We start from the raw sequence: 14,942 nt of genomic DNA, 5'->3' as shown, positions 1-14,942 counted from the left end.
AGCTGAATAGTACTCAGCTTGTTGATGTTGATGACCGGCATCATGCAACCATGTGCAACTGGCTGGCATCATGTGACCATGTGTTGTGACACCCACCCCCCACCCCCCCCCCCCCCCAAAGACTGAGCCCCATGTGCCTGTGTGCAGCTTGTGGTGCAGCCCTGACTCTGGAGAACCATCCAGCAAGCTCTTTCATTGCTTAATCACGGTCGATTATCACCCTGAAAAGACGGAGAGAGATTCATTCAACCCGGGCACTTGGTGTTCCAGTATTCCGAGAGTCCTCGAGATGCCGCGGTGGAAAGAAGGGGTGCCCGGGACTGCCGTCAACAACGGAGCGGCCAGCAAGTACGAAGAGAGGAAATGGGCCAAGCTGATGCCTCTGACAGAGATGCCTTAAAGAGTGCTTGCGGTAGCACACCATAGAGAGCACTCGTGGGAACACACCGTAGAGCACTCACAGGAGCGCGCCTTAGAGAACCCGCAAAAGAATGGGCCTTAGAGATCATTCATGGGAGTGGCCCTTAGAGACCACTCACTGGTCTGCACCTGAGAGAGCACTCGTGCAAGCAGGCCTTAGAGAACACTCAAAGGAATGGGCCTTAGAGAGTGTTTGTGGGAGCGTGCCTTAGAGAACGCTCAAAAGAATGGGCCTTAGAGATCATTCATGGGAGTGGCCCTTAGAGACCACTCGCTAGTCTGTACCTAAGAGAGCACTCGTGCAAGCAGGCCTTAGAGAGCGCTCATGGGACTGCACCTTAGAGAGTGCTCGTGGGAGTGGGTCTTAGAGAGTGTTTGTGGGAGCGTGCCTTAGATAGTGCTCATGGGAGTGGGTCTTAGAGAGTGCTCACAGGAGTGGGTCTTAGAGAGTGCTCACGGGAGTGGGCGTTAGAGAAGGCTTGCGGGAGCGGGCCTTAGTTAGCGCTTGCGGAAATGCACCTTAGAGAGTGCTCACAGGAGTGCACCTTATAGAGCGCTCACAGGAGTGCACCTTAGAGAGCGCTCACAGGAGTGCACCTTAGAGAGCGCTCACAGGAGTGCACCTTAGAGAGCGCTCACAGGAGTGCACCTTAGAGAGCGCTCACAGGAGTGCACCTTAGAGAGTGCTTGCGGGAGCGAGCCTTAGAGAGCGCTCACAGGAGTGTACCTTAGTTAGCGCTTGCGGAAATGCACCTTAGAGAGTGCTCACGGGAGTGGGCGTTAGAGAAGGCTTGCGGGAGTGGGCCTTAGTTAGCGCTTGCGGAAATGAGAGAGCGCTCACAGGAGTGCACCTTTCATCAGCGCACTCATTAAACATCTCCAGAGGTGTGGCGAGGAACATTCCCATCGCCTAATTATGCCGGGTGTGAAGAAATGGAGTCTCTAAGAGAGCTCCAGGTCTGCGATTGTACAGCCGGTCTAACGATGGCTTCACAATCAATCGCCCCGCTATTCATGAATAATCAATTTTTATCCGCAGTCAGTCTTGATTTATAGTCAGACGGCCTCTGTTCAGAACTTTCCACTCCCTCCTTCGAACAAAGGAGCATGAGAAATAGAATTATTCCCAAATGGACCGACAAGCCCCGCGATGCATTCCTCCGGAATAGCGCCCTTCTCCGTGTTTTGGTGTTGTCATTGCCAAGATCCAGCCATCATTATCTCAAAGTGAAATGGTATTGCTGCTGAGGGTGTGATCCAGCACTCAAGGGGGGGGGGGGGGGGAGCAGACAGGAAAAGAGAAAAAGGAATAAGAGTGGGAAGCAGGAGTCGTACTGTTGTCAGGGTATCTGGAGATGAGCTCTGAGAGGGTGAGGCAGAAGTAGGTCACCATGGCTGAGGGGGCGGGGGGCACAACTCAGAGTCAGCACAGACAGCTGAGCTGCGGACGAGACTGGGGGGGCAGGGGCACGGCTCAGAGTCAACACAGACAGCTGAACCGCGAACAAAGCTTTTGGGGTGTGGGGCATGACTTGGAGTCAGTGCAAAAAACTGAAATAGGAACATGGCTGGGGGGAAGGGGGCACGAATAAGAGTCAGCGCTGACAGCTGAGCCACGGATGAAGCTCGGAGTCAGCGCAGGCAGCTGAGTCTCAGACCCGCTGGCTGTACGGTCTGGGTCTGCTGCGGAGGATTTCACAGCAGGCAATGCAGCCTGGTCGCTGCATTTTTCTAGTTTGCCAGGTTTTCAAAAGAAAAAAACACGACTCTTGAGGCTCGAGGTTCAAATGCACTGTGAGGTTCTTGGTTTCGAGTTCACATCTATGACATAATCCAGGCACACAGATTTACATTTCTTAGACACATTTATCCAAAGCAACATATGCATGAGTAAGCCACAGGAGCAATGAGGTTTAAGGGTCCTGCTCAAAGATCCAAAAAAAGAGCTCAGTCAGCTAACCCTGGGATTTGAACTGGCAACCTTCTGATCTCGAGCATGGAGCCCTAAGCCACTCAGGAGCACACCACAGGTTTCACAGGGAAATTAGTCAGATGGAACTTTCATTGATGTTGTTTAGTTGAAGCCGACATCGTTCATCACCATGAAACACAGATTAACAGCGCTGCCACGATTTTGCCCCTCGTTTGTTTCCAGCCTCCTCGACTTCCGGAATCAACCCAGGATGGGGTACCAACCTGTCGCAGGGCAACAATTTTTAGAAAGATTTAAAGTATCAAGGGAAAGACAGATGAGGTTAGCTGCTCATCAGTGATAATTTTTTGATGGTGGGGGGGGGCAAAAAACAGAGGCCATATCATCATGCAGAGTGGCCGACCTTATTGTTAGCCAATGATATGTTTTGAATTGGTTCATTTGGTTTAAATGAATGACAGGGGAGTGGACAGTCCTGGGGCCAATCAGCTTTCAGCTGGGGCCAGTGCCCTTGTGGCCCCGCCCATATATACTCCCCTGCTGCTCATCCTTTTTACCGGTCTCATTCTCATCGAAAGCCATTTTCTTAAAAGGTACCGAGGTACCATCGAGGTAAAAGTGGCACCCGAGCCATATCTTTAACTGAAGTCCCGGGCCTGTAATCCTCCTTGCCCCCTAAATTGCACTCATCATAGCTCTTGTGAAGTATGAACACTTGCTTCCCGGATTACTAGCTAAACCGCCGCAGTAAATGCAGCAGCGTTTGTGGCGCTCTTCTGCCTCTAAGCCTGAAGATGAACCATGAAGCACCTCCCATGAAGCACCTCCCATGAAGCACTGGGTTCTGCACATGTGTGTCTCTCTGTTGTTCACTTCCGTGTCTCTTTTGCCATGAGGCCTCAGGTGGCGTCATTCATATTTTTAGAAGGAAAACGTGAAGGTCTGTTTGCTGCATTTGGCCCCCCAGTGGTCTTTTTCAGAACTGTGGGAAACATCGTTGTTTTGTTATTAGGGCTCCAAGCCAATCGCTTCGGTGCACGCTACCTTCATAGCTTACTGGGCCTCCTCCGCCTTAATGGTGATCCTGGCTCCTACTGGGCCCCCTCCGCCTTAATGGTGATCCTGGCTCCTACTGGGCCCCCTCCGCCTTAATGGTGATGCCACCTGGCCGCATTAAGCACAGGACCCACTTTGTACTCATGCTTTAGGTGGGACGTGTCAGTTATATCCGCTCCCCGACCCATAGCCTCCCCGGGGCCTCGGTGATGTGTTAATCATGACAGAATGAGAGGGACAAGATTGGAGGTGAGGTGACATCAGCAGCTAAACCAGCCTTCAGAAAATGGGCTCAATCACTGGTACCTACTGTTATCATATATTGCTTACATTAGAGTAATGGCATATGAGCGTGTGATATATATCCTCAAGCTTTTATTGAATAGTTAACAGCAGTATTTAATTATTTAATAAAAGTTTGAGCATGCTGTATCTGTGATCAGAAGGTTCCTGGTTCAAATCCCGGAGTTGGCAGGGTGACTTCACCATCAAGAGTTTAAGCGAGATTCATAAACCCCCAGGAACTGTCTGACCCTGCTTTGTTAAAAATGTATCTCAACTTGGACTAAAACGTATCTGCTAAATCAATAAAATGTAATATTTCAGAAAATATCCTGTTGCTTTTACCATCTTTATATAGTAAAAAATTACCTATTATTATTATCGTTATTATCGTTGTTGTTCTGGTTGGTGTTCTGGTTGGTGTTCTGGTTGGTGTTCTGGTTGGTGTTCTGGTTGTTGTTGTCATGAGAGTTAGGCCTATGAGGCGACCGCAGACGCCAAGTGGAACCCAGGAGTAAAAACAAACAGGTGGTTCCAGGTTTTACTTCTGGCTTGACAGCAAACCCATCAGCAGTGGAGGGTAGTTGAGGTCCAGAGAGTAAAAGTCCAGGCCAACATGTTGTTTTTGTTTGAGTTCTCTGTGTCTGTGACTATCATACACAACTGACTCGCTGAGACAAAATCTTGGTCTGGACATTTCCTCTCCGCACCTGAATTACCCACCTCTGCCTGTCAGAATGTGGTCATCACCACCCCACACCCAACACACACTGTTTCTGTCCAAGCAGACCCCCGCCCCAAGTCATGAAGGACCAGCAACCATGGAGCCATATTCCTGAATGGGGTGAGGGGGTGTTGAGGGGCTGGTAGGGTTGCCATGCCAACCTGCCCCCAGGAGACAGGAGAGAAACGCGGAGCGTGGAGGAAAGTGGCAGGGAGCGACTGTCAGTCACGGGGAAAGTTAACGTGGGTGATGGAGTGCTTAAATGGCGCCGCCCTGCAGGCCATTTTTCTGCCCAAGTGTGTCAGCCTGCGCACACAATTAAGCAGATGCAGGCCAGAGGCAACCTGGTGCACAGGCCTATGGGAACCATAAACACACACGGACACATACACAGCATGTATGTTTGGATCTGACACACCAGTCTAACACACACAGGGTCAAGGCCTCAAAGCCACCAAATACTTGGTACAGGTGTGTTGGATGGTACAGACCGTGCAGCTGATTGGCCCCCTCCCCTGTCACTCAACCATTCAAAACATTTCATTGGCTAACGATAAAGTTAACCCTTCTGTATGAATTATTGCCCCTCTTATGCTGCCCTCCTTAAAAAAATCCCCTATATTTTCCCGATAAGCACCTGGAAACTACAAAAGTCATCAATCCATCCATTTCCTGAAACCGCTGACTCCCAACTGGGGTCGCGGGGGGGACCGGGAACAATGGGCGCAGGCGGGAACCAGCCCTGGGCAGCCGCCAACACACCTGTACTGAGTATTTGGTGGCTTTGATTGTTTGGTTTGTTATTGATTTTTTGGTACAGGTGAGCTGGGAGGGAGCAAAAATGTGGACTGTCTGGGAGGGAGCAAAAATGTATACTGCCTGGGGTCCCCAAGGCCTGATGTGAAAAACAGTTCTCTACTCAAAACACACCCTGTTTTACTGCAGTACTGTTTCCTATGACTTTTCTTCTACTGCTGAGGCTAGTGAGCCGTTCTGAGCTGTACCAAGCAACACTGAGCCGGCCCATTCAGGTTCGTGTTTCTGATGCCGTTGGAAACATGACAGATAGGGACCTATTGGGACAGAGAGTGACGGTGAAGCTCCTTCGACTGAAGCCATCTGGAAAAGCTGGATTAAATAAATATCCTTGCTGTGTGGTCGAAGATTGTTACATAAAAAGATTCATGTGGCACTGTTTATAAAGTTCATAACAGCAGCTGTCGATAAAAAAATTGCTACATTGAAATAACAGTCTTAAGTGCAATCATTTTTGTCACAAAATCAGGGGTTTGGGCTGAAAAGTGTGCTTGCAGTCATAAGCGTGTTGAGTCTATAGTTCAGAATAAATTGCCAATTAAAAATCCAATGCATTCAGCTGATGCTAATTAAGCTACCTTTAGTTTACCTAATACCGTAAGCATTGATTTGTGCATTTTATTGCTTTAAGTGATGCAGCATTTCTTGGTTTCTCGTATTAATTGCGGTAATTGGTATTTTAACAGCGAGTTTATTATGGTTATTGGATGTTATGTTGAAAGATTAGTTTGTGCTAATAAATGAAACCAGTCTGACCCTGTAATACATTGCTGGTGGTCGTCATGCCGCAGTCAATGCCCAGGGCCGACTTTCTTACTGTCATGGAAAGGCAAATAAATATATCCTCGTTCAGCCTCATTATTTTTTGGCGTGGTGGCGGAAAAAATGGCATTTTGCCCACCTCTCCCCTCCCGGGCCACTCATTACCGCCACGGGGCTGGTTCGTCAGATTACATTAACTCCTGATTGGGTAATTAAACCCCTGATATGCAGCCATACACCCCCACTGCAACACGCCAGAACAAGTCACAATCCACAGGAAGTCGATTACCTTGACTTCCTGTCTGTGAGGAGCCATTCTCACCAGGACAGAGCGTGTGTCGCTGTGAGCGACAGGGTCTTCCAGCCCTCCCTTTGTGTCTTTTGTGTGTTTTCTTCCTCTATTTCCAACAGCAAACCAGTGACTGTTTTTCATCTCGAGAAAAGTGACATTAATGAACAGAATCAAGAATCGCAAAAGGGTCAGGGTCCAATGGCAGCTCCTGTTCAGCCGTCGATGGCATCTTCACCGTGAGAGATGGTGTGTCTCTGAACTGGGAGAGTCTGCCTGTCCCTATCGCACAGGACGGGCTCCTTGGGGGGCAGCAGAGGTGTGGCTTGTCACAGGGCATTAATCTGATATGTTCGGCAAATCCGACAAATGGGCGTACGCACGTGGAAACCCAAAACCCGTGCCTCTGACAGTGTCTAACTGGCGTGTGCCGTTTTGGTCAGTGGTTTGGACCGCCAGTAGTTCTGGAGAAGCGTCTTGGGAGCTCACCTGCCAGAATGGGACGACCTCTGAAGTGCAATTATGCAACTTTCTGTCAACGTTGTTAATCGTCGTGCACGTTTTGTTTGCCTACATGACCGTTTAATGAAATCAGGAGAAGATAAACATCGCAGGTTTTTGCAGAAACCCCTGTGAACTCGGAATTTTAAAGTTTAATGTGTGTACATGGAGCTGCTCTTCAAATTTCAGATGGCACTTAGGGTTAGGCTACCTGCCGGAGACCTCGTTGTGTAAACATGGCCGAAGTGAAGCATCTCTCTCTCTGCTTCAATGGCTCAGGTGTCTGATCCGATGTAAATGGCATCAGGAGAAAGCTGCAATACTCTAGTGTGAAGTGTTAAATTACAGTAGGTACTATGTGCTCTGCTGTCACTGTTCTCATTAAGCGTAATGCGCTCTGGTCAGTAATGTGCTCGCTTGAGTACGGGGATGCAGGCTGTAGCTAACGCACTTTATCCTCGTGCATTTAGTCTATATAGGCATATAAACAGAAACCCGGATCATTCACATGACAGAGTGCCGCTCATGTGGTAACCTAGCAACACCAGGGAGAAACGGCGTGCATTTTTGACGGCCTCCCGCTGTGGTGTGCCACCAAGCGTGTGTGTGTGTGTGTGTGTGTGAGCATGTGTGTCTGTGTTTGTGTGTGACAGTGTGTGTCTATGTGTCTGCCTGCATGTGTGTCTGTGTGTGGGTTATATATATATATTACATTGTAATAAAAACCTGCTATTTTGACGTTCTAGGGACCATTTTTCGGTCCCCACAAAGGGAAACTCAATTTTATAAAATCTGTAACTAAAATCAAAAACTAAAAATGTCAAAAGACTTGTGTATTTTGTTTGGTTCCTTATGTTTAAAGTTAGGGCTGGGTAGGGGTTAAGGCTGTTATTGTTGGGAGTTTTCCCCATGTAATTGAATGAACGGAGTCCCCACAAAGATGAATGCGTGTGTGTGTGTGCGCGTGCATGTGTTTGTGTGCACGCGTGTGTGTGTGCGTGCATGTGCATGTGTGTTTGTGTGCATGTGCGTGCGTGTGTGTGCGCGTGCATGTGTGTGTGTGTTTGTGTGCACGCGTGTGTGTGCGTGCGTGCGTGCATGTGTGTTTGTGTGCATGTGCGTGCGTGTGTGTGTGTTTCTGTGCATGTGCATGCATGTGCGTGTGTGCGTGCATGTGCGTGTGTGTGTGTGTGTTTGTGTGCATGTGCATGCATGTGTGTGTGTGTGCGTGCATGTGCGTGTGTGTTTGTGTGCATGCGAGATTGTTTCCTTTCCATAAGTGCAAAAGAGAAAGAAAACAAGCAAGCTCCCCTCGCCAAGCCCAAAGCCATTAGCCCGCGCTTCCAGGTCGATGCCAGACACACAAGCGCTGCCCGGGCTCGCCACTCCATGTCGGGTGTGATGCCCCCTGCCCTCCCCCAGGTGCCTCAACACTTTCTCTTATTCTCACCTCCAGGTAGCCAGAGAAACAGATCAAAAGCAGCGCCAAGGCAAACAGCCGGCAGACACTTGAAGCTGCTGTACCGGACGACATGCCTCATGCCATGCAGAAATGTCTGGTTTTTTTAGTTATAGCATTTTATTTTGTGTCTGTCTCTGATTTTTGTGGCTGCAGCAATTGTAACATTTTGAATTTGCAGCCTGCTGCGTGTTGGCGACTGCCCAGGGTTGGTTCCCGTCTGCGCCCATTGTTCCCGGGATAGGCTCCGGTCCCCAGTTCGGATTCAGCGGTTTCAGGAAATGGGTGGATGGATGACTTTTGCAGCTTTCGGTTGCTTATCGAGAAATGCTTTGAATGGTTGAGTGACAGGGCAGGGGGCCAATCAGCTGCACGGTCTGTACCATCCAATGAGCAGGTCAAACTGCGAGGCCTTTTCAGACTTCAGAGTTTTCCAAGAGATCAAACTGTGATTAGTCAGCGACCCCCCCATCTCGAAAGAGCGTCACTCACAACAGGAAACCGGATAACAGGAATGAGACTAACCTGGTATGATATCTAAAATGATAATTAGCAATGATTAGCGAAGTGTAATGTTCCCGCGCTGGCGGGTGCTACTGGGGCACTGAAGACGGCATGTCTTTGGCACGGCGGCAGAGCCCAGGGCTGCATTTAGGGCCGTCGGATGTGTGAATGTGATGTAAATCAGACTTTGTGGCCAGATGGTGATGGTAACAACATAAACATTTCCCGCCTCTTCAGGGGAGTGGCTCTTTCTCCCTCCTTCTCTGTTTATCTCTCTCTATATATTCCTTCCTCTCTGTCCTCTCTTGAGGAAAATAAAAAAAAAAGAGACAGTTTTCTGGACGACCTCTCACTGCCGAAAAGCTTCTCGCGTCGATTAAAAAAAAAAGAAAGTCTTGAGGCGACAAGTTCCTGTAAAATCTCTGAATGCAGGACAGAAAAAGCATCTGAGCCCAAATGCAGAACGCATCCGCCTGTCTGTGTCAGGGGTACCTGAGTTAAGGACTTTTTGTCCTTTGGAGGATTCCGTAGCGGGACGAGGAGCAGGCAGGCAAGGTGGGGAGCCCGTTTGAGTCACAACCTCCCCACCTCTGCCCAGCCGTCCAATCAGCACACGGCAACGCACTTGGCGGAAGTAACTTCCGGAACCCAGGAGGGCCTTAAATGATGGTTATTAATGCACCGTGTTATTAACGTGATTACTGCGTGCATCACTATGCCAAGCGGGGTACTTAACTCCATTGTTTGGAAAATTGTGTCAAGCTGTGGGCAGCGTTGGCTTTGTTGGCAACGCTGGTTAATGATGTATGCTGTAGCAGTATTAATTGCTTTGACGTGTTAAAGTTAATGTAGCTGGTGGGATTGACGCAGAAGAACACCTTACTCTTGTTCTCCCCGACGTCTAGTCTCTCCTCTCCTACATTTTCTTTCATTTTCGAATTAGGGTAGTAAGACAAACTTAGCCATCGAAAATGAAGCAGGGGTTACGGAGCGAGGACCCATGGTTCTATTTGGCCGTCCAGCGAGTTGCCTGCATAGAAGCTTAGCTGCACCTGGTAGGGTGCCTCTTGCAGGCGTGAGCATCATGTCCCACCTCACTGGAACACTGTCAGCCAATCAGACAAGTCTAAAGAGGAAGGAGCCTTCGTCTTCAAACCTGGGTCGCTCGGAAATCAGCAGCCATGAATAATGAGTCACACGCTTTCTTCTGTAAAGTTTATTCGTGTCTCTCCCTCCGATCCTGGGCTGAGATCCTGGGGTGAGATCCTGGGGTGAGGACAGAGCACCATTCCCGGTTGTTAACCCAGCACTGGGCTTATCCATGAGCGGCCTGCCAGTGCGCTTGGAGCACTGCCCAGCGGGTAAGATGATCCCCGCAGTGGGACATCTGTCTACCGGCCGCTAGCTGGGGCTACGGGTGTAGGGGAGGGGGGGGGCAACAGGCTTCCAGGTTCCGGTGGGGAGGCACGCGTATCCCTTGCTCTTTTCACTTGTTTATCTTTCCTTTATTTATTTCCCATGCTGCTCTTAAGGGGGTGTCGGAGAGGTGCGATCCAATCCCAATTATCTCTGTGTTGGAAAGGGCTGGGCATTTAACCCCAAGGCGTGGGGGAGGAAGGGGAACAGTGATGGTGATGTTGCTGATGCCGCCTCTCCGTTCTCTTTCCCTTGCAGCTCTTCAATTGGGTGGTGTGGGTGTGGTCACTCTGGGTGGGCTTGTTATCCTACTTCCACCATCAAACTGTGTAGCTCAGTGGATTAGGATGCCGTTCCTGTGGTTACATGTTTGCTGGTTCAAATCCCCAGGTTGGCTGAGTGATTTCACTATTCGGCCCCTGAGCAATGCCCTTCACCACCACCGCCCCCCTCCCCCCCCTTCCCCCTCCCGTGACTGGCTGGAAAAAAAAAGCATAAAAGCCCCAGCTTAGTAAATTGAATGTGAGTGGAAATGAGCCATCAGCAGCTCGGTCCCAAATGCCCCCGTCCTGTAATGCATGCAGATATATCTCCGTCACTCGCCAGAAGGAGGCTGGCTTTCAAACTCATCACGCTTGCTTCTTTTTGCTATTGAAAGTGCTTCACTTTTGAGGGTCAGAGTGCCCGTTTTCGCTCATGCAAAATCACCCCCCCCTCCCCCCGGTCGAGCACCTGGCACTCAAAAATTTTCGATGCGCACGGCATGGCTCCCTCTCGCCTGCCCCTCATCCATCCTCTTCCTCACTTCCCCCCACAGTCCTTGCTGCAGGTAGCGATTCCAGCCCCACCCAAGCAGAGCAGGCGGAAATTTCCAGATTTCCAAAAGCGCTAGCTGAATAATGCGGAGTTTTGGGGCTTAGCTGCACGGCGCTGACGGATTAGCCGGATCGGCTAAAGCCTCGTATTCTCTGACGCTGCGGAGAAACAAACAAAAAAATACAAGCACAATACCAAGGGAGGCATTTCAAGGACTTAATTGTGTCACTGCACACTTCCTGTTTACGTTGCTTTTGTACTTATTTGTGAATAGTGCCATTATTTGTGGAAAAATTGCACAAGGTCATGTGGAATGGAGATAAGATTCTTGGGCTTCCTCTGCAGGGCGCAGTGTGCTTGCTGGCCCACATGCCGCCACTCTGCGTTTCCCTGCCCATTGTGTTCACACAATGCATCCTGGACTCTCGTTTCGCCCCCGTTCAGCCCCGCGATCCCGGAGCATTAGCGTTCAGCATTCTCTGGAAAAGCCTCCTTATCCGGCCGGGGAGAACGGCTTCAGCTCCAGCTCAAGAACTCTAATTCCCAGGTGAGGGGGTGGGTGACACCCCCTTTGGTGGCCCTGATTAGATTCTCGGGTTCGAGAAACATGGCTGCCCCCCCCCCCTTCTAGGGAGAGCAGGGCCGCTGCTTATCAGTCAAAGGCTGAGAAAAGGGGACAGTTATTCCACCCGCGGTTACGGCGTCGGTTATTTACTGCCGAGCCGGCGAGGCTCAGGTGGGCAGAGTGTGTGACGTGGGGGGGCTCAGCTGCAGATGAGGGGCGCAGGTCGTTGGGGTGCAGCACGGCAGAGAAGCAGGTCAGGTGGTTTGTCACGGGTCACCCGCTGTCCAGATGGGCACGCTGATTGGGTTGAAGAGGCTGGGCTAATCAGGCACTTTCTGTGCTCTGATTGGCCAAGAGGGCGTCAGTATAGGGACTCGGGGGAGAGTCTCGGGCGGCAGGTGATGGTACTGGGATGTGGTGTTGGTGACAGGCCCGAGATTACCACAGGGAGGGGGCACAATTGGCGACAGAGGCAATTATAATACTCCATAATACCCCCCCAACATGGTAAAAAAATTTACTATTATTAAGTCTAAATCAACATGTCAACCTAGAGAATTTGACGGGTCCTTTATTTTCACTTTTTGTGAAAAGCTGGATACACAAATACAGCAGTTCCTGCATGGCAAAGCACTATGTAATTGGGGCCCCTGAAGGGCCCCCCTCCAGCCTGGGGGCCCAGGCAGTTTCCTTCATTGCTTGTCCTGACGCTATACCTCTAGGTGGGGAGTGGTTTTTGAACAGGGGATGGGGTGGGGAATGGCGAGTATGTTTAGGGTGAGTATTTTATTTTTGGGTGAGTATTTTTAGGGGGGGGGGGGGGGGGGAGTACCTCGGCTTTCTCCACCTCTGCTTTTCTCAAAAGAGCGAGGCCAGACCGCGGCAGGGTTAAGGGTGCTGAGATCTCGGTGGCGCTCATTACACCAGAGTCAGCTTTCATCTCTGCAGATGCTGCTAGAAGCTTTGATTGAAGTGTCTTTCCTGGGCAGCGGAGACTCGTTAAAATACTGCCCACTTTTGTTTTTTTTTATTTTTCTGTATCTTCTCACCACCTTGATTTGCTGTCAAAATGTGAGTCAGTTTTATGATCGCCGAGTGCCTCTTCCCCGCCGGACAGGCACAGGTCCGATCTTTGCCCCCCCCCCGGAGATGAGGTCATGCTGCAGGACAAATCGAGTCAAACAGCTGTCTCCTTCTCTCCATCTCTCCGCTGTCTTTAATCTCTCACATGGGGTGCCCGCCTTTCTTACCACAGTCTGCCTTAATCAGACTCCCCTGCTATTTCTTCTCCTGGAAGATTTTATTTAGTGGAATTAATGAAGATGTAATTATTTTCAGAGAAATTAAATATTTTTAGGCTTTTGTTTTGTTGTGTTCCCTGCAGTGACTGTCAATGGCAGTAAATTCTGTATCTAGAGGAACATTCTTGCATGAAAAATGTGTTAAAATATTTTGTTTAAAGTGCAACATACAAGTGCTAGGTGTGTCTTATATGACCAAAACATGCATCCAGCTGTGTCTCTAAATGCCCTGCGATGAACTGGCACTCCATCCTTGATGCTGTCTGCCCTGTTGTTTCCTAGGATACGAGCCATGACCTCATACTGGATGTGATATCATGGAAGGACGAATGAATGGATGGATAGAATCATGGATGGATGGATATATGTGATCTGTTTCTAGTCACAGTGAGGCACGATGTGTAAATCCGGTCATGTACTTTGCTCTGTGTAAAATGTATGAACCTATTTGTTAACAAGTCCTTGGGTTCACCTGGTATGAACTTTTAATACTGACAGTTTTGGTTTCCACCTTCAAGCACAGTGTCTCGGTCTGTGGTGGCTTTACTGCTGATGGAGTCGGTCATCTTCACCAGACCCACGGTGATCTGCTCCCCTCCCTTCCCAGGTGACTCCGGCAGAGCCCTGTCGCGCCCACAGCGCCCCCTGTCGGCCCGTGCGGCTCACCATGCCCCGGCCATGAAGGGATACCATGTGAGCCGCAGCCTCTCCCAGCATTCCGCGGGGCCATGCCACTGCATGCCCGAGGGCCTCGACGTGCCGGGGGCCTATATGCCTCACCCCCAGGAGGTCCGCGGCACACGGGAGCACCTCCAGGGCCATGGTAACCACGCCTACTACCCACCCGGGGGGCCCCCGGAGCCGCTGCCCCTGCCCTCCTCGGGTGGGGGGACTTTTCCACGCTCCCACCTGAGCCAGCACCCCTACGACTCCTGTGAGGAATGCCTGTCTTCGGGCCCCGGGGGCCACAGTCACTCGGGAAAGCGGCATCACATCCCGCCGGGCCTGCTGGATCAGTTTGAGCGGCAAGTGCCCTTCCCTTCCGATGGCTTCCACACACTACAGTACCAGCGGGCGGCCAGCGGGGGGCAGCGCAGCGAGAGCCCGGGCCGCATCCGGCACCTGGTGCACTCGGTGCAGCGGCTCTTTGCCAAGTCTCACTCGCTAGAAGCACCGGGAAAGCGAGAGTACGGCGAGGCACGTGGTGAGCACCGAGAGCGTGGTGGGGGCCACCGGAGCGGCGGGGAGGAGAGTGCCCCCCCTAGGGCCACCACGCACCAGTCACGGTCGGCTCGCCGGAGCAAGAGCCGCGAGCGCAGCAAGAGCGGGGACTCACGGCATGGCGAGCGGCGTGAGCGGCGGCACCGTGGCAAGACCGCCGGCTGGTGGAGCTCCGACGACAACTTGGACAGCGACAGCAGCTTCCTGGTGGCAGGGATGGGGGGCCGCAGGGGCCGCGTGATGGCCCTCACGGGGCCCGAGGCCTTGGATGGAGCGATCCCAGAGCCAGTACTGAGGGCCGTGAAGGCCAAGAGCCCGCAGGGGGAGTGCGTGGCATGTAGCACCATGGGCCTGCCGGGCGATAGCGGCCACTCTCTCAAGAGGAGCACGTGGACGGCCATGACAGTGAGCCAGGCCCGAGAGGTGTACCCCAGCCAGAGGGGGGGCGCCTACGAAAAGGCCCTGGTGGAGCCCAAAGTGAAGGAGCGCAGTTACCACTACCTTCAGGTGAGGCCGGCGCGGAGCCGCGAACGTGTGCCGGCTCGGGAAAGGAGCCGCCGGGGGCAATCTCGCGGGAAACGCCGAATAGATGAGCTCTGCTCTTAATCCTCCCCGGGAAATCCTCTCCGGCACGCTGCTGTGATACTTTAAATGCGATGACATGCCCACTGTATAAATGAGAGTATAAATATCAGCGGCCATTGCTTTGAAGGCCCTGAATAACAGCACGTAAAGGCCCGCGCGTGATCAGCCACAGCCTGCACCCAGCCTTTGGTCATCTTGATGTGCCCCCAGGCTCTTATCCTCAACGATTTATAGACCCTGACCCTACACCTACAGCAGGACCTGGTATATGGGGGCGGGGCCACAGGGGCAT

The 14,942-nt window shown here is 51.3% G+C and overlaps 1 protein-coding gene across 2 annotated transcripts in view; it reads left to right on the top strand.

The window, feature by feature from the left end:
• The window catches only part of dlgap3 (discs, large (Drosophila) homolog-associated protein 3), a 101,567-nt gene that overhangs the window by 72,433 nt on the left and 14,192 nt on the right, over positions 1-14,942 (top strand). For both annotated transcript variants that reach the window (XM_023831952.2, XM_023831953.2), the window contains exon 3: positions 13,452-14,572. In XM_023831952.2, the coding sequence (XP_023687720.1) occupies positions 13,523-14,572 (1,050 nt within the window). In that variant the 5' untranslated portion in view covers positions 13,452-13,522. The remainder of the gene's footprint in view (positions 1-13,451; positions 14,573-14,942) is intronic.

This window comes from Paramormyrops kingsleyae, chromosome 23 (genome assembly GCF_048594095.1).
Source record: "Paramormyrops kingsleyae isolate MSU_618 chromosome 23, PKINGS_0.4, whole genome shotgun sequence".
In the NCBI taxonomy this organism is placed as follows: Eukaryota; Metazoa; Chordata; class Actinopteri; order Osteoglossiformes; family Mormyridae; genus Paramormyrops; species Paramormyrops kingsleyae.
Note: the sequence above shows the minus strand (reverse complement) of the source record. Positions and strands in the feature narration are given on the sequence as shown.